This window comes from Ascaphus truei, chromosome 1, assembly GCF_040206685.1.
Source record: "Ascaphus truei isolate aAscTru1 chromosome 1, aAscTru1.hap1, whole genome shotgun sequence".
NCBI lineage: Eukaryota > Metazoa > Chordata > Amphibia > Anura > Ascaphidae > Ascaphus > Ascaphus truei.
Window position 1 is genome coordinate 80,453,536 of NC_134483.1, and position 24,404 is coordinate 80,477,939.

At 38.9% G+C, this 24,404-nt stretch overlaps 1 protein-coding gene across 4 annotated transcripts in view; it reads right to left on the reverse strand.

Annotated features, from left to right (window-relative positions):
• The window catches only part of ADAMTS6 (ADAM metallopeptidase with thrombospondin type 1 motif 6), a 283,143-nt gene that overhangs the window by 25,816 nt on the left and 232,923 nt on the right, over positions 1 to 24,404 (reverse strand). For all 4 annotated transcript variants that reach the window (XM_075590050.1, XM_075590029.1, XM_075590040.1 and 1 more), the window contains 2 exons: positions 13,011 to 13,140; positions 4,505 to 4,709 (listed from right to left, as the gene is read on the reverse strand). In XM_075590050.1, the coding sequence (XP_075446165.1) occupies positions 4,505 to 4,709; positions 13,011 to 13,140 (335 nt within the window). The remainder of the gene's footprint in view (positions 1 to 4,504; positions 4,710 to 13,010; positions 13,141 to 24,404) is intronic.

Genomic DNA, 24,404 nt, shown 5'->3' on the forward strand with positions numbered 1-24,404 from the left:
AAACAGAAAATGTGTTATTTGTTGATTAATCTCACCCACATAATTTCCATTGGACCCAATGAAAATAAAATCTTATTCTAACACAAATGAGTAAAATCCTTAACACAAGGGCCAATAAACATTTTCTAAAGAAGCCAATTAGATTGCCAAGTTTCTTTTTGTCTCCTACGTGGCACTGCATCTTTAACCATTATATGACATGAGTAAACGTGCCCAATAACTAACATCTAAAATGATCATACGTATGTGTATATGGCTCTATGTCTCAGGCATATCAATGTCACAAACACAAAATCTTACGTATTAATAAGATTTAATACAGCAGGCACACACTTATTGGTCTCTATGTTAAAATGGATTAGAAGTAAAGAGTGACACACTGCTCATTTGCCTGTCATTACCCAGAAGTCCTGGCTGCAGTGGAAGCACTGTTGCTAAGCGATAATGGGGCAGGGTTGCCGACCTGTCTGAGACATGCACCACAATTGGTATTTTGTATTTTACTGTACTTAATAATAATTTAAAGTTGAACAATAAATCAGGTATTTTCTGTCCAGTTCTGGCATGCCTGGATGCTTTTACTTTAACATGCTGGCATTCTCAGTGCCCGTTTCACGTGGCACCCACTTACCACATTTTTCACATGGCATTGTTTTATTTAATCTTTTAGAGCTCAATCAATTTCCCCCAGTTTTTTAGTGACCCAAGCACAAAAACTATGTTAACACTTTGGAAAAATGATTAGTAATGTAAACTGAATTGTATTAATTTGTGACAGCACACAATACATGTGTAATATTATTGTCGAATACGTGTGTAACATTATTGTGGAATACAATGTAATGAATTACTTACTATGAAATAGTTGCTAAGCTTCTATGTTTTATGTTTAGATTGTGCCTGCTTAAAAGAAATACTTTTAATTAGTCTCTCTCGCATAACTGACAGACTGTTATTTTAATAGCAATCTTGATTTTCTCCATGTTGTATTTCTAGGAAATGTAAAACTATCATACAGAGCTTCTAAGAAACACGGCAAGATCTTTGCTAATGTTTGAAAGAACAAAAAAAAAATACATAAGTTGAAAGATTTGCAGGCAGCACAAGAAATGAGATTGTGAATAAGCAAAGTATGGTTTTAATCACTATCTTGTGAAAAGTGTGATGTGGATCTTGACATTATTAACCCCTTCTTAGCAAGCCTCTAGGGCTCCAAAGGAGTTAAAAATGTGTTGCATCTGAGATTCATGGGTTGAAAAGCAGACACGTTTATTACACCTAGTAAATTATCATTAACACTGTATTGACAGATTTCCAGGAATACCACAGCTCGTGTGATAATTAAATGAGCATGAGGTTTAATTCAAGCAGCAGAGCCACTTAGTTGCCACCTCGGAATTATGTTGAGGCTGCTTTCAGATATCTCTTTTGTTTGGCTGCATGAACTTCGTACTAATTGTTTTGGTGGTTTTTGCTATATGGGTAGTCTTTGATCAGCAAATTTCAACAGTATGGATTCTGCAGTTTGAGAGATTTTCAACAAAGATAGAAAAAAACACTTAAGGATATTCATATCTCAGACAGGTCCACAAACCTACTTTTCCCCATAGACACTAAGCATACAGTGCTTCCACTGCAGCCAGGGATTCTGGGTAATGACATGCAAATGGACACTCAGGGTGGGGGGCCCACCTTCAATGGGTTACAACTGACCTTACAGCACTCTACCAGTTCAGGGATGCCTTGTGGAAAAGCTACAAAGTAACAGGCACTACCAAGGATCTCAACCACTACAGATGCCTGTGGAACATGTGCATAGGACAAACAAGGCATGCAAAAGCACAATATTACTCTGACAATCTCGTCCAGAATACAGCAAACCCAGCTAACTTCTGGAAGGTTATCAACAATATATTCCAGCCTTCTAACCAGCAACAATCAAGTAATATCACTAAGGGGGATATTACTCTGACAAACCCCACTGACATTGCAAAAGCATTCAATGATTAATTTGTGGGGTGTGCTGCCAACGTATTAGCGAAACGCAACCCAAACCACAAACATGAATCTCATCCTGGGAGTACCCCTATAGCCCCACCCCCTCCCAACACTGCCCACAATTTTCAATTTGGCCCAGAATCCGAAGAGGAGATTACACAAGCGCTCCTCAAATTAAAACTAAGCAACCAATGTGGACCTGACTTACTACAATCTAAGTTCCTAAGACTTGGTGCCCCAGCCATTGCAAAACCAATTGCTTCCATAGTCAACTCTATCCTGTCTGCAGGCCATATCCCTAAGATCTGAAAAACTGCCAGAGTTGTCCCAATCTTTAAAAGTGGGGACAAAAACACTGTCTCAAACTACAGGCCAATCTCTCTTCTCCCAATACTATCCAAAGTTATGGAAAAATGTGTCCACTCCCAATTAAGCAATTACTACAGTATACCAAGACAAATTTCCGTAGCCAATTCCAATCTGGCTTTCGCCCCAAACACTCCACCGTAACTACCCTGCTAAAAGTTTGCAATGAAATCCAGTGTGGAATGGAACAGGGACAACTCACTGGTGCAATATTCCTAGATTTTGCAAAGGCTTTTGACACAGTTGATCATGCTATCCTGCTTAACAAACACCAGAGCTCTGGAATGGGGAAGCATGCTTTAAACTGGTTTCAGTCCTACCTATCAGGTAGATCCCAACATGTGTCCATCTCAGGCTCTAACTCCAACCCCCTGGATATCACCTGTGGTGTCCCGCGAAGCTCTGTTCTGGGGCTCCTACTCTTCTCAGTGTTCATCAATAATCTTCCCACAGCGTGTAAGGAAGCTTCAATACACATTATGCAGATGACACAATCCTATATGCACACAGCCATAGCCTCTCCAACCTTGAACACATACTTCAGTCTGACGTTTTGAGACTCGAAAGCTGGATTTCCCAAAATAAACTGTTTTCAAACACTGACAAAACTGTAACAATGATATTTGGGACCAAGACCAAATTTTTAAAGCTTCCAGTGACTGAGCTCCAGATCAGAACCAACACGAACACCACCCTAACTCCTGTTACTAGCTTTAAATACCTGGGCATATGGTTTGACTTCCACTTAACATTCGGGATGCACATTGATACCCTGACATCCAAAAACTATGCCAAACAAGGTGTACTTTACAGGAACAAATCCTCTCTAAGTCTGCTGGTCAGAAAGCGTATTGCACAGCAGATGATAATGCCAATTATCGACTATGGAGACATAGTATATGGCTCGGCACCCCAAACCCACCTTAGCAAACTGGACACCCTCTACAATTCAATATGCCATTTTGTTCTCCAAGGCAACTACAACACACATCACTGCGAAATGCTCAAAGAACTAGATTGGTCATCACTAGAGTCTAGGCGCAAAGTTCATCTTTCCTGTCTTGCCTTCAAATACTTTCTGGGTAAGCTACCCATCTATCTGAACAAACTCCTCACCCCTACCACATGCAGCACTTATCATCTGAGATCTGACTCCAAATGACTGTTCATGGTCCTAAAGCTCAACAAAGTATCCAGCCGCTCCTCCTCTTACCGTGCACCACAAAACTGGAACAACCTACCGGAGACTCTCACATCCACCACCAGTCTAAGTTCTTTCAAATCTAAGGCTGTCTCACATTTTAATCTAGTCTGTAACTGTTACATACGCCTATAATATATATTTTCTTTAACTGTGCATGCAATGTCTTGTATATAATGTATACCCTGTTCACTTATGTAACTATTTGTAACCATGTATTATTTGTCTTAACTCTATGCCCAGGACATACTTGAAAATGAGATGAAACTCTCAATGTATTACTTCCTGGTAAAATATTTTATAAATAAATAATTGTTTATTGTTCTGCTAAAAGTGTCTTTAAATGATCCCCTATCCAATACAATCAATCTTCGAGGTTCGGTGTTATTCGGGATCTGAGTCAGAATTCTCATTCCAGGTGAGCTGATGTCACCAGGTTTTAGCGTACAGACAAATAGTGAGTTTCCCAAGCTCCTCATCCATCACCTTTCAAGGAAAATATTAAGAGAATTTTTTTTAATTGTATCAGAGTGAGGATATAGACAGACGGAGGGTTAAATTGTTTCACGTGTGTCCCAGGACTTTCCTAGCCCAGAGCATCGAAGGACTCGTTTTCAGGAATTTATGTATCTGCAGCTGAAATAAACATGTATTATTCTCATGAAAATGGTATAACCTGTAAAGGTCAATTATGCGATCATCAAGGGCATGTGATGTAAGCCTCCTGGTTTAAATTATAAACGAACTGACAGGCATTATTTCGCACTGCCATTTTGTTTAGTGGACGTAAAGCAAGAATTGATCTGGATGATTAGTAATGGCAATTACATTGAAATTAAAAGGCAATGTCATCCCTTGGGCAAATGTGAATTTTTTTTACATTCTAGTACCACTGTATCCTAATTTAAAAAAAAATAAAAATAAAACAAACATCCTTACTTCTGACCAATCCAAGGCAACCCACTGAGGTGGACAAGACTGGTTGTTGCAGGCTTCTTTTTCTATAGGCCGATGTGTTAAACAGCTAATGTCATCAAGAGTCTCCTCCTCAGAAGGTCCGATCCTCCGAATGCAAAGCACGGTGCGTGTGCGCATACCCCCATCACATGTCTTGGTGCATTCCGACCAGTCACCTATAAACCACCTGTGACAAAAGTGCAGGTCTTTATACACAGAAGGAAAATATGTTCATGTTTGAAAAGTAGACCTGCTAAGGGTTCATAGGAAGCCATTTCAATATTAGATGATTTCCTTTTTATGTGGGCTAATAATCTATTTTAAGGCAATCTTATTTTCCTCGTTAGTAAGTGTAGGTTTCTTGAGAGAGCTTGAAATAGATTATTTTAGTCCATGGCTTTCAGGTCTAAATTTGCTAAATGGTCAACAGCAGTGTATCAAGGTTTTCTTTTGTTCTATATTTCTGTCTCCAGTTAATGTTAATAAATTGAACATCATCTTGAATGTAGAGGCCTTTTCTTAGAATATCTGTGTACTAATTTCTATTTTCAGAATTAGAATAAAAAAGTCATGTTGATGAAATGATACCACATTGACAAGTTTATATATTACAGAATATAAAACTGACTGATAAATGATTTTGTTTCATCGACGTGTATAAGCCCCTGCATGTTTCATGTCAGCATAGTAGATGTAAAAACTATCTTTATCAGGCATAAATGTCTTTAATGTCATAGACCCTTGTGCTAAAAATCTTAACAGTTGACATTTCCCCTTCCTTAAAGCAGCAAAACTTTAAACATTCTACATGCTTTCTTTTAATACATCAGTTCTGCAGTATTAGATAATACTGTCTGCATTTTTTAAACTTCTAATGCCATTTTTTAATGTACTGATCATCCTTTGGTTGCTACAACAATCATTTAGAATGTCATATCCACTTCCTCTTTTGAAACAGGCTGACTAACACCTTTTTGAGCTCTGCCTTCTGGCAACAAAGTATCACAAACAGATGTTGCTGTGTTCCAAACAGCAGACTGTCTATTACTCTGAAATCTATAGCAATAGTGTGTTACACTTAGTAATACAATGCTACATATCAGCTGCAGTATTTCACGGAATACAGCATAGAATCAGAAGGCGGCCATTTCATTAGGCACAATCAGGATTTTACAGATTTATAACAGGACCACCAAATAATTGTCATCTTAGGTAAGAATGTAGAACTATACATTGTCACATGCTTTACATATAACAAATAAGAAGACAAAAAAGGGGAAAGTTCGTATTTCTGCTGTAAATAGAGTTTTGCATTGTGTTTAGTGTCTTTTAAAGGTGATTTACAATAAAAATGATATTTTCTGGATTCTTCATTGTGTACTAAAGCCTGAAACCTTTCATTATCATACTTTGACATGTGTAGTATTCAAAATGAACAGGCAGCAGCACTGGTATGTGTTAAGTAGTATTACAAATACTGTATCACACTGCAAAAAGCACGAAAATGCACACCAGCAATACATTTTGTTTGTGCTTTTCAACAAAGAAAGATTTACCAATCAATTTTCTCCTATTGGTTTAGTTATGAGCAATACCATGCCAGCCTCTTGACTTAAATACAGAAATGAGAACTATGAAGGTTTTTTTGTAAGCCACCTTTAAAGCAGCAGTTCAAGATGTTGTTTTTTAAAAATGTTTTATTTATTTTTTCCATTCAATATGTGCATCAATACAATCTGCACACTGACAAGTGATTGGCTAAATTGCACATCGATCGGCGAAGATTCGGCTCAGGGGTTCACTAAATGGCTGTCAGTGCAGCAGACCAGGACCAAAGATGCAACGTTCTGTGGGGAAGATCATATGACCAGGCAGTCAGTAGATACAATTGGTGCACTGCTAGAGGGCTCAAAATGGGGTGAGCCAGTGCCTGTTTCAGAAGAGGAAAGGGATGCGACTTTGTAAATGGTTGCTATAGAAACAAAAAATGCTTGTTACATTATAATACATTAAAAATGTAATTCGGAGTTGTTTAAAAAATGGTAATAGTATTTTCTTATAGTACAGAGCCGACTGATTTAAAAAAAAAAAAAACACATGTAGGATTTGCTTGGTCTGGAGCTTTGAACAATTCTTAATTTGTTTACTATATGTCTAGTCAAGATTCGGTTCGGGGGTTCACTAAATCACTATTAGTGCTGCTAGTGCTGCAGAAGAGTACCCAAGATGCAAAGTTCGGTGTGGAAGATCATGTGACCAGGCCGGCAGGCACTAGATACAATTGGTGCACTGTTAGAGAGAGGCAAAAGGGGTATGCCAAAGCTTGTCTCAGAAGAGGAAGGGGATGTGACTTTGTAAATGGTTGCTATAGAAACAAAAATGTGTGTTACATTAGAATACATAAAAAATGTCTTTAAAAATTGTTTTTTTTTAATTCTACAAGTATTTTCTCATAGTACAGAACTGTTTTATTAAAAGAAACACAAATGTAGGATATTGGTTGAACTACAGCTTTAAGATAACCATTTAACAAAAAGGACAATCTCATTTCAGAAGTAGTGATAAACCTGAGACAGCACTAAGTTGACTAATTCACGCACAGCATATACTTGCTCTAAGAGCTCACACTACAGGAACCAGACTGAGGAAATATTTCAGCCTTGTTCCTAGAGCCCAAGTATAAGAGCCCTTAACCCGCTAATGTTCAAGGAGGCTGCTTCCAATAAACCAATCCCAAATGTTTGTTAATCCTTCACATATTGCAAAAGGAGAAATACTATTTAGCTGGATAGATTTATCATGTTCAGAGACTGTCAAAATCCTCAAGCTGTACAAATGGTAAACAGCCTGTAGCTTCAGACAGAAGCACTCCAGCAGAGACCACAATAAATCCCTAAATCAACAACAAAACTTTCTATGAGACTAAAGTCAATTCCTTCTTACTACAAAACAAGTTTTGCTTTCTGATCCCAGGGATGTCTGCTTGTGCTTTAACCTTTATTTCCCCCATAATCCATCTGCATAGACATGTGTTTTTTCTGACAGTTATCTAAGGGAGCTCCATAGTTAAATACACGATACATCTCAACTTACACAAGGGGCAATAGTACTCGTTATCATATGCCACGTTGTCCACGGTACATTTTTATGGTCATATACACGCTTAACTTGTACTTGGCTTTATCATGACATGCATGTCCTTATATTTTAATTTCGCCCACCAGGTACGCAGCGTTGTACAATTTTTGCAAACATTACAATATAATTACAGTACGAGCAATAAAATAATACGGATGGAATAAGTGCTGAATGAAGACATAAATGTAACAATGGGAGAAAAGAGTTCCTGCCTGAAGATCTTACAATATAAATAGCATGTGAGCAGATAGAAACAATAGGATTAAGTTAGAGTGCATATAAGAACATTCTATAGCTAAGAAGAGTGGTGCTCAACTGCAGTCCTCATGTCCGTCCCCAACAATAGGTCAGGTTTCTAGGATATCCCTGCTTCAGCACATGTGGCTCAATCAGTCCTGGCTTCAGCACAGGTGGCTCAATCAGTCCCGGCTTCAGCACAGGTGGCTCAATCAGAGGCTCAGTCTTTGATCCCACCACTTGTGCTGAAGCTGGGATATCCTGAAAACCTGTCCTGTTGTGGGGTGGGGAAGAAGGGAGAGGGGCTTGAGGACTGGAGTTGAGCGAATCTGGCTAACAGTGAGTACTTGTCATCCAGGACTGATTAGACACTTCTTTGAAGAGGTGAGTTTTCTTAACGGTTTCACAGTGAGAAGATGTTTGGCTGATATTGAGAGGGAGGGGGATCCACAGGTAGGGTAATATATGTGAGAAGGGTTGTAGGTGTAGGACCTATAGTGACAGGGGTGGGGATTTAGAGAGAGGACAGGCTGAGCAAAGTGTTGACTGTTAGCAGGTCTATACCGAGAGATTCAAGCCGAACTATAATGAGGGGCAAAGTGAATGTAGGAAGAGTTAAATGTGACATCTAAACAAAGGTTTTAGGGAACTGGTTACACTGCGATGGTAAATGGCACAATAAAGCTTGAATTAGGTGGGATTATGAGCAGCTCAGTCTTTGACATATTGAACTTGAGTCGTCCAGCTGCCATCTCGGATGAGATTGCATGAGACAGTTGGAGACCTGGGACAATATTGCAGATGTGAGGTTTAGTGTGGATACTGTAGGTACAGTGTTTGTATACAGGGAATACTTGAAGCTAAATTATTTAATAAGGTCACCAAAGGTGTAGAGAGAAAAGAAAAGTCCCAGAACTGAGTCTTTAGACACACCAACAGATAGATCAACAGAGAAAGTAGGTATTTAAATAGGAAAATGATCAACACATGTTGTGTATAGGGAAAACAGGAAGGATTGGGAAAAGCAGTAACAAAAACCACTGAGATATGTGTATAAATGCTCGTAGTTTGGGAAATAAAATCCCAGGACTAAATGCAATAATAAGGGAGGACTTGGATATTGTGGCTATTGCTGAGACATGGTACAATCAGTGCAAGGGTATTCGCCACCCTAGGCGAACCTTCACACTGGTACAGTATATGACTTTTACAGCTCCGGTCAGAAGCAGGACATCCTGAATTCCTTGCAAGGGGCATCTCTCAAGCAATTGGGTAGACCGCAAACTCGCAATTAAGTAATCATGGACTTAATCCTTACCAATGGGAGAGTATCAGATGTACTTATTTATGGGTGAGAACTTGGGTTCCAGTGATCATCAAGGTTTAGTATAAAGACAGAGGCTGAGTCATACCAAACAAATATTTTAGATTTTCGGAAAGTTGACTTTCAGATATGGGAAATTATTTAGGGAATAATTTGGCAGGGTGGAGGTATTTGAGTGGTGTGCAGGAGCAGTGGGAAAAACTAAAAGATGCAGTACTGAAAGCAACAGACCTTTGTGTCAGGCAGGCTAGTAATTGAAAGCCGATATAAGCAGACTCAGAGGGAGAAGGATAGAGAACTATATCAGGAACAAGTCAATGGGGCCAGATAGGATACATACAAGGATATTAAAATAGCTTTGGGTCTGTTGGCAACACCGTTAACAGATCTATTTAATCAGGCCCTATTAACAGGAGTAGTTCGACATGACAGGAAAAAAGCAAGCATAGTCCCACAAAAGTGGAACTAGGGAAGAGGTAAGTAACTACAGGCCTGTAAGCCTGAACGTCAGTAGTGGGGAAATTAATGGAAACATTGCGGAAAGATAGAATTGTTGATTAAAGTCCAACAACCTACAAGATCTCAGGAAGCATGGTTTTACTGGGGGGAGGGGGGAGATAATGCCAAACAAATCCAATGGATTTTTTTTTACTGGGTGACTACGGTGGAGCAGTAGATGTAGCTTACTCAGATTTTAGTGCGGTCCGTGACACTGTCCCACATAGCATACTGATAAACAAGTTGCTAAGTTTGGGATTGGACTCTAAGGTGGTAGAATGGATCAGACATTGGTTTTAGGATAGGCGACCGAGTTGTGGTAAGGGGCGTGCATTCGGATTAGGGGTAGGTAACCAGTGAAGTACCTTAGGGATCTGTACTGGGATTTATGCACTGTAATATCTTTATTAGTGACATCAAAAAATGGTTTGGAGGCAGACTACAGGATTAATGGCACTATAATGTCATGTACCATAGAGGAAAGGGATATGGGAGTCATTATTTCAGCAGACTTAAAAGTAGGTGAGCAATGCAACAAAGCAATGCAGAAAGGCAGCAGGATGTTGGGTTGTATAGGGAGAGGTGTTAGTAGCATACCGAGAGGGGTGATGATGCCACTTTATAGATCATTGGTGAGACCTCAGCTAGAGAACTGTTTTCAATTCTGGAGACCACATCTCCAGAAAGATGTAAATAAATTGGAGAAAAGGGCTACTAAGAGGGTGCATGATCTACATCGCAAGACTTATCTAGGAAGACTACAGCGCCTTAATATGTACATCTTTGATAGAAGAGAAAGGGGGATATGATAGACACTTTCAAATATATAAAAGGATTCAAAAAAGTACAAGAGGGTGAGCATATTCCAAAGAAAGATGAGTGCTAGAACAAGAGATTCCCTGAAGCTGGAGGGTGGCAGATTAAGGGGAAATGTGAGGAAGTGTTTGTATACAGAAAGGGGGTAGATTTGTGGAGTAGCCTAATATAGGAAGGGAATTCAACCATGCTTGGGATAGGCATAAGGTTATCCTAAATATGAAAGAAAGCCAAGGATCAAATAGGGTATGAGGATTTACAGCAGCCAGAAAAATGGGCAGAAAATAGGTGGGCCAAGTAGTTCTTATCTGAAAAAAAAAGGGAAACTACCTGCTCAACCTGACAAAGAGATATATTCAATCCAAAGACAGATTGAACACACAGCCCCACTCTAAACTGCCTGAACAATAGTATATATTTAATGAGTCTAGTGGGGAAGTCCCATGAAATACACCACTTGGCATATAAGTCCTCAAAGAATTAAATACATATACACACCCCCCCCCCCCTACATGGTGTAAATACATATGTGAATGACAAATCAAAATACAGTATATAGCTTTATTCAGTGCTAATTACACTAGGTTAAAAAGAAGTGGGATCACAAAAGACTGGCAATCAAAGAAAAGGCTCTACGTCCCGCTACCTTATTCATGAGGTCTATCCACTTAGTGACTATGTGTCCTGGATAATACAGGAAACAAGCCTCTTCCTTTTTTTTTTTAGGCCAAACTGAGTGCAACTCAGCAAACTCCACAAAAGGAAAACGAGGCCTGGAAAGATGGAGAGATCTACTGTAACAGAGAGGGATATCTGGGCTTACAATCCCCGTGGGAAGAGAACCAACACGGATATGTTAACAACCCTCTTTCCTGATACAATGTCTCAAACCACCAAATAATTAATCTTCCTAATTTTGTTTTAAACCCATCACTTCAAAAGAGCTTCTCCTCTCCCCCACCCTCCCCCCCCACCTCCGCACCCTCCCAAAAGCACAGATTGACCATTTTGAATCGGTGAAAGACACTAATGTTTTTGCACGGAAGCTACTTTTACACACATTTTTCATCAAGAAACTAAGAATGGCACTTAAAGATACACTATATAGAAACTTGGACCACAACGACATTATGCTTTTAGGGGAATGTATTTCACTAGTTAGAGAATGAAAGAAATTCTGGGGAAGGCCCCTTTAAAGACCTCAGGGCAAAAATTTACATTTAACCCTTCTTTTGATGCTTGTGTGAATGTTGAGGTATTTGTAAAACTTGTGATAAAAGGCCTCAAACAAATATCCAAGTCACGTAATATTCAAAACCTGATTGCATGGAACAGACTGCCCTCAAAGAACTTAAGAACCTCCATTGTAATTAATTCAGAACCTCCATTGTAGTTAAGTCTTTGGATAAGGGAGGTAATATTGTAATGCTGACACGTGACATTTATATTAAAGAAATATTATGCGATAATTCCTGTTACAAGGTACTCGATGCTGATACCACTCTAAGTTTAAGAAAATATCTCCTCTTAGTCATTAAAGGTGGCTTTAATAACACAGTAATCTCACAGAAGGAAAATTATTTCATCCTTGGCATGAATGCATTGCTACCTTTTATAGCTTACCCAAGGTGCAAAAGGGCAAATTCCCTCCACCAGTACAACCTATCGTGTCGGGCCTAGATACAGGAGCTTAACACAAAATGCTTACAGTATGTGGTCTAAAATTGCACAAACGTTTTAATGACCATGTGCCATCAGTAATTTCCCTACCATAACATATGAACAACAAAGCAAGGATAAATACAACATTCATAGTTACAGAGTTAGTTTCTAAATAATATGACACTGTAACAGTGATAATCTCTTGTTGTAAAATAACAATTATTTTGTAAACTACGTTTGACTTGACCCTTATGAGATTACTCACAGGAGAGGTAGTTAAAGAGATGATTACAAACAATAAATACTAAGTGGCAAATATTGTATAAGTAAAGTTTCCAAGGTTCTGAGAATGTCTGTAGTGCTACCTCTAGATCAGTAGTGGCCAACTCGAGTCATCAAGGGCAACCAACAAGTCAGGTTTTAAGGATATCCCTGCTTCAGCACATGTGGCTCAGTCAATGACTAAGCCACTGATTGAGCCACATGTGAGCCACTGATTGAGTCACCTGTGCTGAAGCAGGGATATCCTTAAAACCTGACCTGTTGGTGCCCCTTTAGGACTGGAGTTGGCCACTATTGTTCTAGATCATCAGAGCGTGAAACCAGTAGTAGGAGTTAGTAAGCAATGCATGACTGTAGAATTTCATACCGACATGATACATTATTCCTATGTGTGGAATTCAGCAAGAGGACTATGGTCAAGGATTGAAAAATGATGTGACATAAAGCCATGTGTGGCCCAAAACCACTGAATACTGAGTGATGTTTCTAAATTAAACTAGAACAAATCTACTTCTACTACATAACACTTACTCAGGTGGGCACAGCTCCGTGTTGCAGTCTCTTTGGTTTTCCGGTGGCTTACTGTCCAGATCACAGTAACTGTTTTGTACAACAGAGTTGTCATCAAGCCTTTTACACACAACTTCTTGCTTCTGCACACCTGGATAGAAAATGATAATAAAACTATAAAAAATATACACAATAAAAAAAATCTGTATGCATATCACATAGTTATCAATGCTTACTTATGATCACAAAGAAGACTATGGGCCATAATTACAAAGCATTATTGAGCCATAAGGAACCTTCCATGCTGTGAGATGTTTTACAGACCATTTAAGTGTTCCAGTGCCAGAAGGTGTCTGGGCAGGAAGAGTGATGAGTAAATATGAGCTTATATGTTTCTCTGGGAAAGTTCACAATCTTAATCAAAATGTGTAAAGTAGAACATTCTATAAATTTAATTTAGTAAACCCTTGTGCAAGGATTCGTACCTGTTAAATACCTCAATATGTTTTGTAATGTTCCATTTCTAAATGTTTTAGTAAATGTCTTAGAGGAGCAATCCAAGTGGCAAGGGGTCTCCGGAGCTGAACCCCATTAATTTCAGCTCCGCTAACCCCCTGCTTCCAGGTGCAGTTTAAAGTCCCCAGTCACGTGGGCCACAGGGGATGACATCACAGCTTCCTATTGGCTAACAGGACGTGGGAGCTTTGAAAAGTCACCATTACAGGCCCTGATGAAAGGGTCCGTATGGGAACTGAAACGTGGTTTCTCCTCTGTTCTTGGCTGTCACAATACATGAAGAATTGCAGTAGAGATGTACTTTGTACCTCTGTCCTAGAGGAGACCTGCACTTTGAAGAATTTGCTTTAAGAAGATACATATAGTATGTGATGGTAATGCGTATTTATTACCCAAAGACAATGATAAAAAGCCATTTTAGAATTTGTGACTTGTCAATAAGAGAGGCAGATATAATGGTATAGAATCTGTTTATGTGTACATTCAGGATTAGATACACTTAGTTTATACAATGCGTGTGATGCACACTTATTCCATTTTTATACAGCTGCCCTTTTAGTTAAAAATTTATTTATTTATAGAATATTTTACCAGGGAAAAAATACATTGAATATACCTAGACGAAACATGTAAAAAACAGCTAAAGATGTTAATTATACCAAAATGACAAATTGTAAAAATGGGTATATATAAATTCTATTTCTAATTTATTTTAATGGTTTTACGGTAATGAATGCAAGGTAGTGTGTTCCCATGTTAAATCAATGAAATATACTGATTTACTGTGGGAACCTGTCACCTCAGCACAGACACAAGAGATTCGCTTTTAGCACTAGCCTTCACTGGCGTTAAAGTACTGTCAGTTTTCATTTCACACCTCCAATTCAAGGTTATTTTACTGAATGAGCTTTGAAACACCACCCTCTGCCACGTTAGGCTTATAGTTCACACAAAAAACTCATCAAGACTCCCCAGAATTGAAAAGCCCAGAGGGGTCCCTGACTGGTCACATGTTTATGGTCTGCAAGGACTCAAGGATTTTACAGCTAACTAGCAGAGTTCTTTTAGGTCCCTCATTATTATATCAATAAGCATATCACTTTTGAAGTTAAGCTCTTATGGGAGAAGTTTTCTTTAAGTTCATGATGCTCATGAATTCTTTGCAAAGTTCTTTAAATACCTATTCAGTTCTTTCCATCTGGCAGCCAATTGGTTAATATTCACTGCATGCTTTATAAATTCAACACCTTCAGCATATTCTAACACCGCATCTCACAGGCTGTTCCAATTACTGTGTCCTTTAAGCTTGATCGTACACCACAGAAGGTCAAACATGCAGTTTGCATTTTGTTCTGTCTGCTTTTGCACATGTGGACACAAGCACTGACAGGAAGATGGAAAACACCAATCCCCTCTGCTGATTTTGTTTCCTCCTTTGCAGAAAAATGGTCAGTCAAACTTTTCAAAACACTTAAAACAGACACTGTTCTCTTTTAACCCCAACCTGCTCCTGCCTTTGACTTGTGTTCTATTACACGTGATTGATGCTACAATAAGTAAAAACAAATAATCAGTAATAGATTTTTAAAAATAAACAATAACATGACATATGCAGCATAATTTCAATGCCACGATGATATTTTGTGGGATGCTGACTTAATATTCTATGATGTGACAGAGTGACAGAGTTTACCAGAACACATGGACCATGAGGGAAAAGTGACTCCGTTTATTATTTTCCTTTATGAGAACTAACATTATGGAGGGCTCCCGATAAAACCCTCAAAAAGAAAAGGTCCAAGGCTGAAAGCCACTTGGGATAGATAAGATGCAGACACCCGGGACCTTGAGTAGTATTACCATTGCCATGGTGTTTCTTTCCACCACGTTGATTCAATGCCTGGAAATGATATAGAGATGGTTGGAAGAAGAATGAATGGGAGAAATAACTGAATGATATACAGGAGGGGAGCCAGAAAGGAGGAAACTTGGGCCAGGACTCGCAAATCTCTGATAGGGGCTATCGAAGCTTGATCCGGCATTAACTGCCATTGACTTGAAAGGCAATTAGTGCAAGATCACACTCCGGCAGAGGTGCCCAAACTTTTCAGTCTGCGCCCCCCCTTACCTGTTCTCTGGCGTCTTGAGACGGCGCGTTGCCATGGTAACGCGATGTCGTCACCCCGCGGCTGCATTTCACGCCTCGTTGCCATGGCGACACGTCGCCAGAGACCAGGTAAGGAAACTTAGAAACCTCGCTCGTGATCCTCGGCATTTAATTTAAATGCTGTGGGGAAGAGCGAGGGACCTCTGTAAGCACACCCCATCCTTAGAAAACCTGTTTGTGCACCCCAGCGCTATGGTCCCTCTTATCAAAACATAGTAAATCTCCTCCCAAGATGACTAGCTAGTCACCTGCTATAACCTTTCCTGCTGCTTTACCATCATAGGTAACAGTTTCTTCTGAGATTAACTCATCCAGCCCATAACTACCAAAAATGTAACTTGTACATAAAACAAGGATTAATTTTTAGTACAGTGGGTTTCAACACTGTAACAAGAGTAATTATGATATTTAATTATAACTATATTTTTTACAATACAATAATATTTTTACATAAGTAATATTTGCTTAATGTTATATTACTAAATATTTATATATATATATATATATATATATATATATATATATATATATATACATACATACATACATACACACACACACACACACACACACACGCACGCACGCACGCACGCACGCACACACCATATGAATTATTACATTAAAAAATATAAAGAAATGACATTATTGGGTAATGAAGAGTAAGTTGTTGCATGTGTACATAGACAACAATTGGTAACTATTGGTTGAGTTAGCAACTTTGACTTTGCTAACCTAACATAAGTACTTCAGTATTAGGTTAAGCTCAGATGTAACTTATCATTCTTTTTTTTTAAAACAAGATACAGTAGCAATCTAAGGCAGATGATGTAGGAAAAGAATGACAGAGAGAATGGTAAAAAAAAAAACACAGACAGGGCAATAAATGAATGGAAGGTAAAGTGAGAAATAGAACCATATAACTACCATCAGCAGTGTGAGAGGGGATGGGGGTGCAGGGGAGCAGAGGGGTTTAATTGTAAGATTAACAGAGAGGAAGGAAGAAACATTACAAACAATTATGATAGTGTGTTAGAAACTCCATATCAGCATTATTGTTTTAGTGTCAAAGTGTAGTATAATTTTTAGTTCAAATGTTTCTGTTCTTGAGTGCTTTAAACATTTAGTTGAGGATTTGAATTTTTTTAATCATATATGGAATGATCTGGCTGGGAGAAGTGGTGTCCCACTGGCGTGCAGTATCTTCCTTCTTTATGGTGTGCTTGTTATTGTGTCTGTGTAGGTTCATTATGGCTTGAAGTTTTTGGCTAGTTTCACCAATGTAGCATCCTTGGTCACTTTTGCTGTACTGAATGATATATACCACATTCCTGAATGTGCAGCAGAATTATCTTCTAGCATTGAATGTTCTATGTTTGTGACTGGCTGTGGGATCTTGGCATATGTTTTCAAAGTTTGCAGTGTATGATGTTGCATGGTCTTGTGCCATTAACAGCGTCCTTGAGTTCGTTATGAAGTTTTCTATTGACTAACTTCTGTCCGAGGTTTGCTGGTTGCCGGAATGCAAGGATGGGAAGTTTGGGGAGATGTCTTTTAAGATTGTATCGTCTCTCAACATGGGTTGCAGATCTTTGATTATTTTTCACATTCAGTGTAGGACAAGGTTGTATGTGGCCACTAGTGGTACAGTATGTGTGTGGTTGTTGTTTTCTTCTTGTATTGGAGCAGGTGTTCTTGTGGGGCTTTAAGTGCAGTTGTGATTGTTGTTGCAATAGTCTTTGGCTTGTATACCTTTTGTGTGAATGATTGTCAGGGTTGTGAGGTGTCTGTTTCTATCTTTAGTGTCAGAGCAAATGCGGTGATATCTTATAACCTAGCTGTGTACGATGGCTCGTTTTGTATGAGTGGGATGGAAGCTGGAGTTATGCAGGTAACTACAACTGTCCATGGGTTTTCTTTTATACAGATGTGTGTAGTATGCCATTCTTCAGTGTTACTGTTGTATCCAGAAAGATCACTAGGTTTGCCAAATTATCTATTTTGAGCTTAATGGATGGGTGGAATGAATATAAGGACTCCTAAAATTGTTGTAGATTTTCTTCGCTCTCTGTCCATATTATAAACAGATCATCAATGTATCTGTAAGATTTGTAAGGTTTGTGGAGGCATGTGGTTAGGAATCTCTGTTCAAGATTTGCCATAAAAAGACTGGTATATTGCGGTGCCATCCTGGAGTCCATTGTAGTCCCTGTTCGTTGTAGATAAATGTCCTTGTTGAAGCTGAAGTCGTTGTGCGTGAGGATGTATTCTATTAGTCTGGAAATTACTTCAGCGCTGTATTTCTGATCCAGGGAAGATGTTGCAAGGAATTGCAAGCATGCCTCAGTGCTATCCTTTTGGGGGATGTTACTGTACAGGGAATCTACATCCATGGTAACTAACCTAACATAGAATGTGTAGTGCAGAGGGTAAGAGGCGAAAAAGGTTGTTATATCCTCCAACTCACAGAGAGTGTACAGCAGCACGCAGGGCAGGAAACATGTGAGGAACCATGGCTGCAGCACTGTCCTTCCTCTGGGCATACTAAATTAGGGGGTCCAAATGTAGGATTCCCCCCAAAAAGGAGATCACCATATGATAAGGTGAAGAAAGCCCTGGAGAGGGCGCATGGTATGATGGGTCAGCCCTTTGCCTTGGGAGAGGGAGAGAGCACAGTGCCAGCGGACAGCGCTAACCAACAAATCTTTTCACAAGTGTCCTAAAGGAGTATGCACGGCATGGTCAGAAAGAAAGGAAGGGCAGTGGGCTAGGACCATCCAATTATCTGCCAGTACCAAACCGCTGCACCTGGTCTAGTATATGTTTAGCAGCTAGTCCATGTAAAATGCCAGATCCTTTGCATGTACATCAATCTCAATGTTTAAAGATTCTGACATTTTAATGCAGAAATTCACAACTACCAGACATTCACATGAAAATGAATATTCTGGAATCTAAAACAATATAAAGAATGACAATGCATTTGCAGCTATCTAAGAGACAATACAACTCAACTGCAGTTGTGCAATACTTGTAGTTGACACTTCTGTCCACTCTTAAATGCAACTAACAATATTAAATGATAAAAACATGGTAGATCTTGTTATCGCCGGTTTGTGATAGAGCAACATCAACCGGCGCTATGACTTTACACCCACACCATGTAATAACAAAATACCTGGTTGGATCAGCACTCGGTAATAGAAGAACAAAGAATGGAGAGAAATTGACACTTACGTGTGTGTTCCTTTCGGTTTCAACTAGAATTCTTGTTTAAAGTACGGAAAAGTACAAGAATCAAGAAGGTTAAGTCTGCAGACAAACACTGTTACCACAGCACAATGAGCAATGTCTCAAATCACCCCTGGCTCCTTCGTCATCCTACCTGTAGGTAAAATGTAGTTGATACCAAAAGGAATGTGTGGGTGTATTTTTTTAATCTATATTCTTTATTCTTTCCTCTATTACTGAGTGCTGATCCAACCAGAAACTGCTGCTCTCTTGCTCGTTATCATGGAGGATTATAAGGCAGTGAGGACAGGCACTACACACCATAACAGGGCAGACACAACAATGGCCGGTGTGTTGATGCACCTTTTTCTTGCAACTTAAAGTTTACTAAACTGGAATAGTCATACATAGCAAAACAGTAGGAAAGCATGTTATTCTTATGCGATATACTGTAAGAAAGTAAGCAAGACAAAATAACATCATACAATCAGGAATGTTAAGTGGAAGGCGCAAGTCTGAGTCGCACTCAACAACTTAAAGCAAGCTCCCTACAATCTCAAATTATAATTAGAGTTGGCCTGTTTAGCCGGGAGGATTGAAGAGAGAGCGTAAGGAAGAAGAAAAAAGTAGGGCGGTGTATACAAAGCTCTAAGAATGGGTGACTGCCTCGGCTGCCTCCCCAAACATTAGAATACCGGTTACAAATCTGACTAAAGCTAGTTCCAAGGAAGCCGAGTATAATTATAAGCACACCGTAGGACCCAACATCTAAAAAGCACCTTTAAGATAAAACTTATTTTTTTTAAAGAAGAAGCTTAAGATGAGTGGAAGTTTATGTAGATACTCAGTACTAATATACAGCATGTTCTTTTGCAGGGGAAGAGAATTTCTCATGACATACATAATGCCCTGCTTTTGAATATGTGAAATGTCACATAACTCAGACATTTAAAGTTAAAATATAGGCACAATAAATAAAATGTATATGTGCCAAGCTCCAATGCAGACAAAGAAAAGTTTAGATTGTCTCTTTACATTACTGACCTCCCCTGCCCCACTGCTTGTCTGGAAGCATGACTTCCCTTCAGATAATCTGAAAAACATTGCTAAATAAGTTGATTCAAGCTCTGGAGGGAATAATTACAAGCAGTTACACAAAAACACAGTGCTTTTAAATCCTACAGATTTATGGCTTATAATAAAAGACATAAAGTGTCCTCCTGACTGGTCTCTAATAGAAAACAAAAGTCAAGTGGTTAAGTGACCATATCCCACAGGGTGTGTGGGTGCAGATGTTCTGGAGAACTTTGTTTCAGTTTCCATTACTTTCAGTTCTCTGCAAATATAAAATATGGGACACCTAAAATTGCAAGCATGTTAACGCTATACTCATTTTAAAGGGCAACCACAAAAAAAAAATGTTGGTATAAGATTACAGAACTTCATTAGAAGAATGCCAAAAACACTGTGAATTCTGCATCAATAAAACCATAACAAGCTGGTTAACCCAGACATTCCTTCTGACAGCCTCATCAAATCATGAGATCTTCATCCCTAAGCCAATACCCTTGTCTTCTTAGTGGAAAAAAATACTTTTAAAGTATTCTTTTTCAAGCTACTAATTTAGAAAGACAATTTTCATTAGATGAGCGTTTACGAGCAGTATAATGTGTCTGCACTTTCTGAATGCCATTTTCCCCTACACAAAAAAAAAAAGTAATTTTTTTCCCCATTGACTTAAAAAAATTTTTTTTTTAAAGGATGGAAAATATCTCAAAATGATGATTTGTAGCCTTACCACACTCAAACGTTTGTGGTGAGGTCAGACGCAGTACGTGACGACAGACACCCGGAAGCTGCTACCCAAGCACAACACAAGGACGCCAATTGAAAGTTGGATCCAGCTATCGAATACAATCTTTACAGCTGGACCATTGTCTTTAAAATCTGAGGACTTTGAGATCGCTGGGTTACTGGAGAACGCAGCCCAACCCTCTATGGACATGCGGGTATTAGGATCATTTTGATCCACCTTTTAATGTATGTTCCATTATTTACATATAAAATATATTGTGATATACTAATTGGGTTTTGTTATTTCTCCTTTGCGCCCCTTATTTGTTTTTTATGTGCCTGGATTTGTCCCGCTGACACCGGGAGACTGGGAGCAGCAAGGAGGATCACTTAAACTCAGAAGAGATCAAGGGAGGGGGAAAAGGGACAGCGCACACTGTATTTCTTTAATCATCACACTCAAAAGTTCCCTTTTTTTTAATGCTAATGGCCAAACATGGCACAAGGAGTTTTTTTGTGCATTGATGTAGTAGAGAAAACCCTTAGCCCCAAAAAGGTCAAGGCTGCAAAAGAGAAAATTGTATACAGTAGAAACCTGCTTTCAGTAAGGAGCATAAAACACCAGCTGCATTAGCTGTACATGCTATGACTTGAATAGCAGGAAAAATACAACACTCTTTTTACCTCTTTAAAAGATTTTGTGGAATTACTAGAAATCTGATGGATGGATACAGTATATTTTCTGGCCACACAGTATTCCAGTATGGAGGTACAATTTGTACAGAGAAGGAGAACAAATGGATGGATGATACTACAGCTTTATAGGCGATACAATGTTTGTTTTTCAAGACCACCAAATACCAGCTTTTGCTTCAGTTACACATTCGGAGGCGACTTAAGTGGCTCATAATAAAATATATAGGTGCTATCTCCTAATTTAAATTTATACATAAGTCATTTTGAAAAATACCTTTATTATCCTCAGAGTATCAAGCTACAGTATTCTCCACCATGGTTCACCCTCCCATGTGATTTGAGAAATTATTTCATGCAATAGAAAGATCTTACAGGGCACACATACAGATGAGATGCAGCAGGCTTCATTATTATCAGTGGTGTGATGTATTTTGGGATATACTGTGATATTCTGTGCCAACATCACTATTGAAGCCAATGGAATATCTGTCATATTCTGAGTGATACTGGGATATATTGTATCATGTGCTATATCTGTATGTTAATGTCATTCCATTTCTGCATGTAGAGTAGTACGTTTTCTCTCATGATTATGTGCCAAAAACCCTGCTAGGTTTAACATGGCATGTACCAGTCTAACAACTTTTTTTTTTTTTTTTTAGATATGACACAGCCCAAACAATAAATAAATAACCAGTAAATTCATTAGACAGTGCAAGTGTTAGTTAGTGCTTTTTCTGCTAATTGATATTTGTATTTCTTTACATACTACAAAACAAAACTACACATTAAAAGCAGGTATGCTCTGCAATACCAATCATAGACTTATTGGGTAGTGACACTTTACATTAGACGTATTGCTAAGTCTACTGCCCCTTACTGCATGTCAAACATAGCAGAATATGCGATATTGCTACTTTGAGCAACAAAATATGTTTACTGGCTTAGGCCTAGTGAATGCAAGCAGTATCTCTACTGCATTACAAATTTCAAACGCTCAGAGTTTAACATCTGCCACAGATGTGAATTACAATAATGATGAGATAACTTGCTTATGTATGCAATCATATGTAAATTGAATAAGTGGACTGGTTTGGCTTTTATTTAACATGATGAAAGTACATCACACTGGGACTGTTAAAACAGAGTACTATCAGATGGGGTGAATACACTGCACATAGTTACTGTGTGCAGATAAGCTACAGCTGGAAGATATGATTGCCAGTGGACACCATGTGTAGGGAATACAAGGCATCAGAGAACAAAACTTAGAACAATAAAAAGAAAGGCAATGTTCTCATGGCCCCACTAATATTCTATGGTTTGGATTTCACTGAATGCTTCTTTCCTATATACTGCAAACTTTCTTACGTTTATGTTATTGGACCCAGTTTTAGGAACTGGAGCCTCCAGGACCAAAATGGCTCAAAAGAGAAGCGTGTTAATCCAACAGAAGATATTAAATACTCTGATAAAAACTATGATAAACCACTTAATGTGTATAAAGAAGACTTGCTATACACACACTCAGAGTATTTATTTTACAGTGTGACTTTTGGTGTCACATTTTCTCACATTAAGAGGAAAATCTCACATAGCAGGAACAAAAAACTTTTTAATGTAAACATTCTACTTTTTTGTTTCTTGTATGTCTTTATTTATATAGCGCCAAAAGTGTACTCAGCGTTTCACCAAGAATACAGTACGGGGAATTATAATAATACAATAAGCACTGCAAAATCAGACAATAGGAAAGAAAATCCCTGCCCTGAAGAGCTTACAATCTAAATGGTATGATGGGAGACTTACAGAGACAGCAGGTGAGGGAATAAGTGCTGTAGATGGCAGTGCTTGGTCACAATGGGTGGTAGGACTGACTGTGGGTGTGGGACAATAGCCATGAGTGCAGGCTATTGGGGTGCTTGATTTGTGGGGCGAGTTTTAAGGTTAGTCAGTATTAAGTCAGATAGGTTAACACCATTAGGAGGGGAAGAGGTCGCAAGGAGGCATGGGTGAGATCAGGTGTGTATGTCTGGGTTCAGGCTTAGGGGAGATCCCCCAGCAACAGGAAGGAGTAGATAGAGGGTGTGAATAGAGGATTTGTGTGGGTGTTTTTATTGAGGGGTAAATAAGTTGTTGGGAGAGAGGTGTATAAATAATGGTGTAGTGGGGAGTGGGGAAGTTGGAGAAAACAGAGACGTTCACAAAGGAGTGAGGAAACAGTAAACAGAAAAAGCAGTAGGGAGGGCATAGTTAGATGAATTGTGAAAAATGAATGCTTCCAAAGTAATAGGTTACCATTTAATGATTAAAAACAAGTAGATGCCAATAACCTGCATGTTACCCATTAATCATATAACTGCCATTAGATCGCTTTGACTCTGGGGGGAGGCTGGCAATTAAGTGTTGGGAGCAAGAAAATAATTATGCTTAGAAGATACTAGAAAGTCAGAAACAAATGAAAGAAAATCCCAAATGCACGAATGAAATATGTGAGGCAAGCCTGTGGGTAAATGAAGTGCTAGGACTCAAGAAGGTAACAATTTCATGTAATGCCTTCACCAAACAGAGTTCTCTGCCAACTATTATTACTTCGGTAATATTGTAATGATTTATCTACTATGTCTACAAGCAGTTAAAAGAGAAATCCCGGCTGCTTGTTTTTTTTAATCATCTTTTTATTTTTACAAGTTGGGAACTACCCCCGTTTGTTTACAGGATAGGAACGTGGGGGTCCACAAAGTGGAACTGGGCTATTTCCAGTTCAATTGTCACCCAAGTCCCAAAGAGACTTACCAGTAAATGTACCAGCATTTCAGCCCCCTCCAGGGGATATAAAATGGCAGTTTAAATATCCTGCGTCACGCGGGCCAATAGGAAATCGCGACACCATCCTATTGGCCCTTTATCAGTACGTATTTTGGAAACCAGGTTGGTCCAAGAGCTGAAAATATCGCTGTTCAGCTTCAGAAGAGTTAGGCCGAGTTTATGCTGCCGGTGTCGCTACGTGTGCG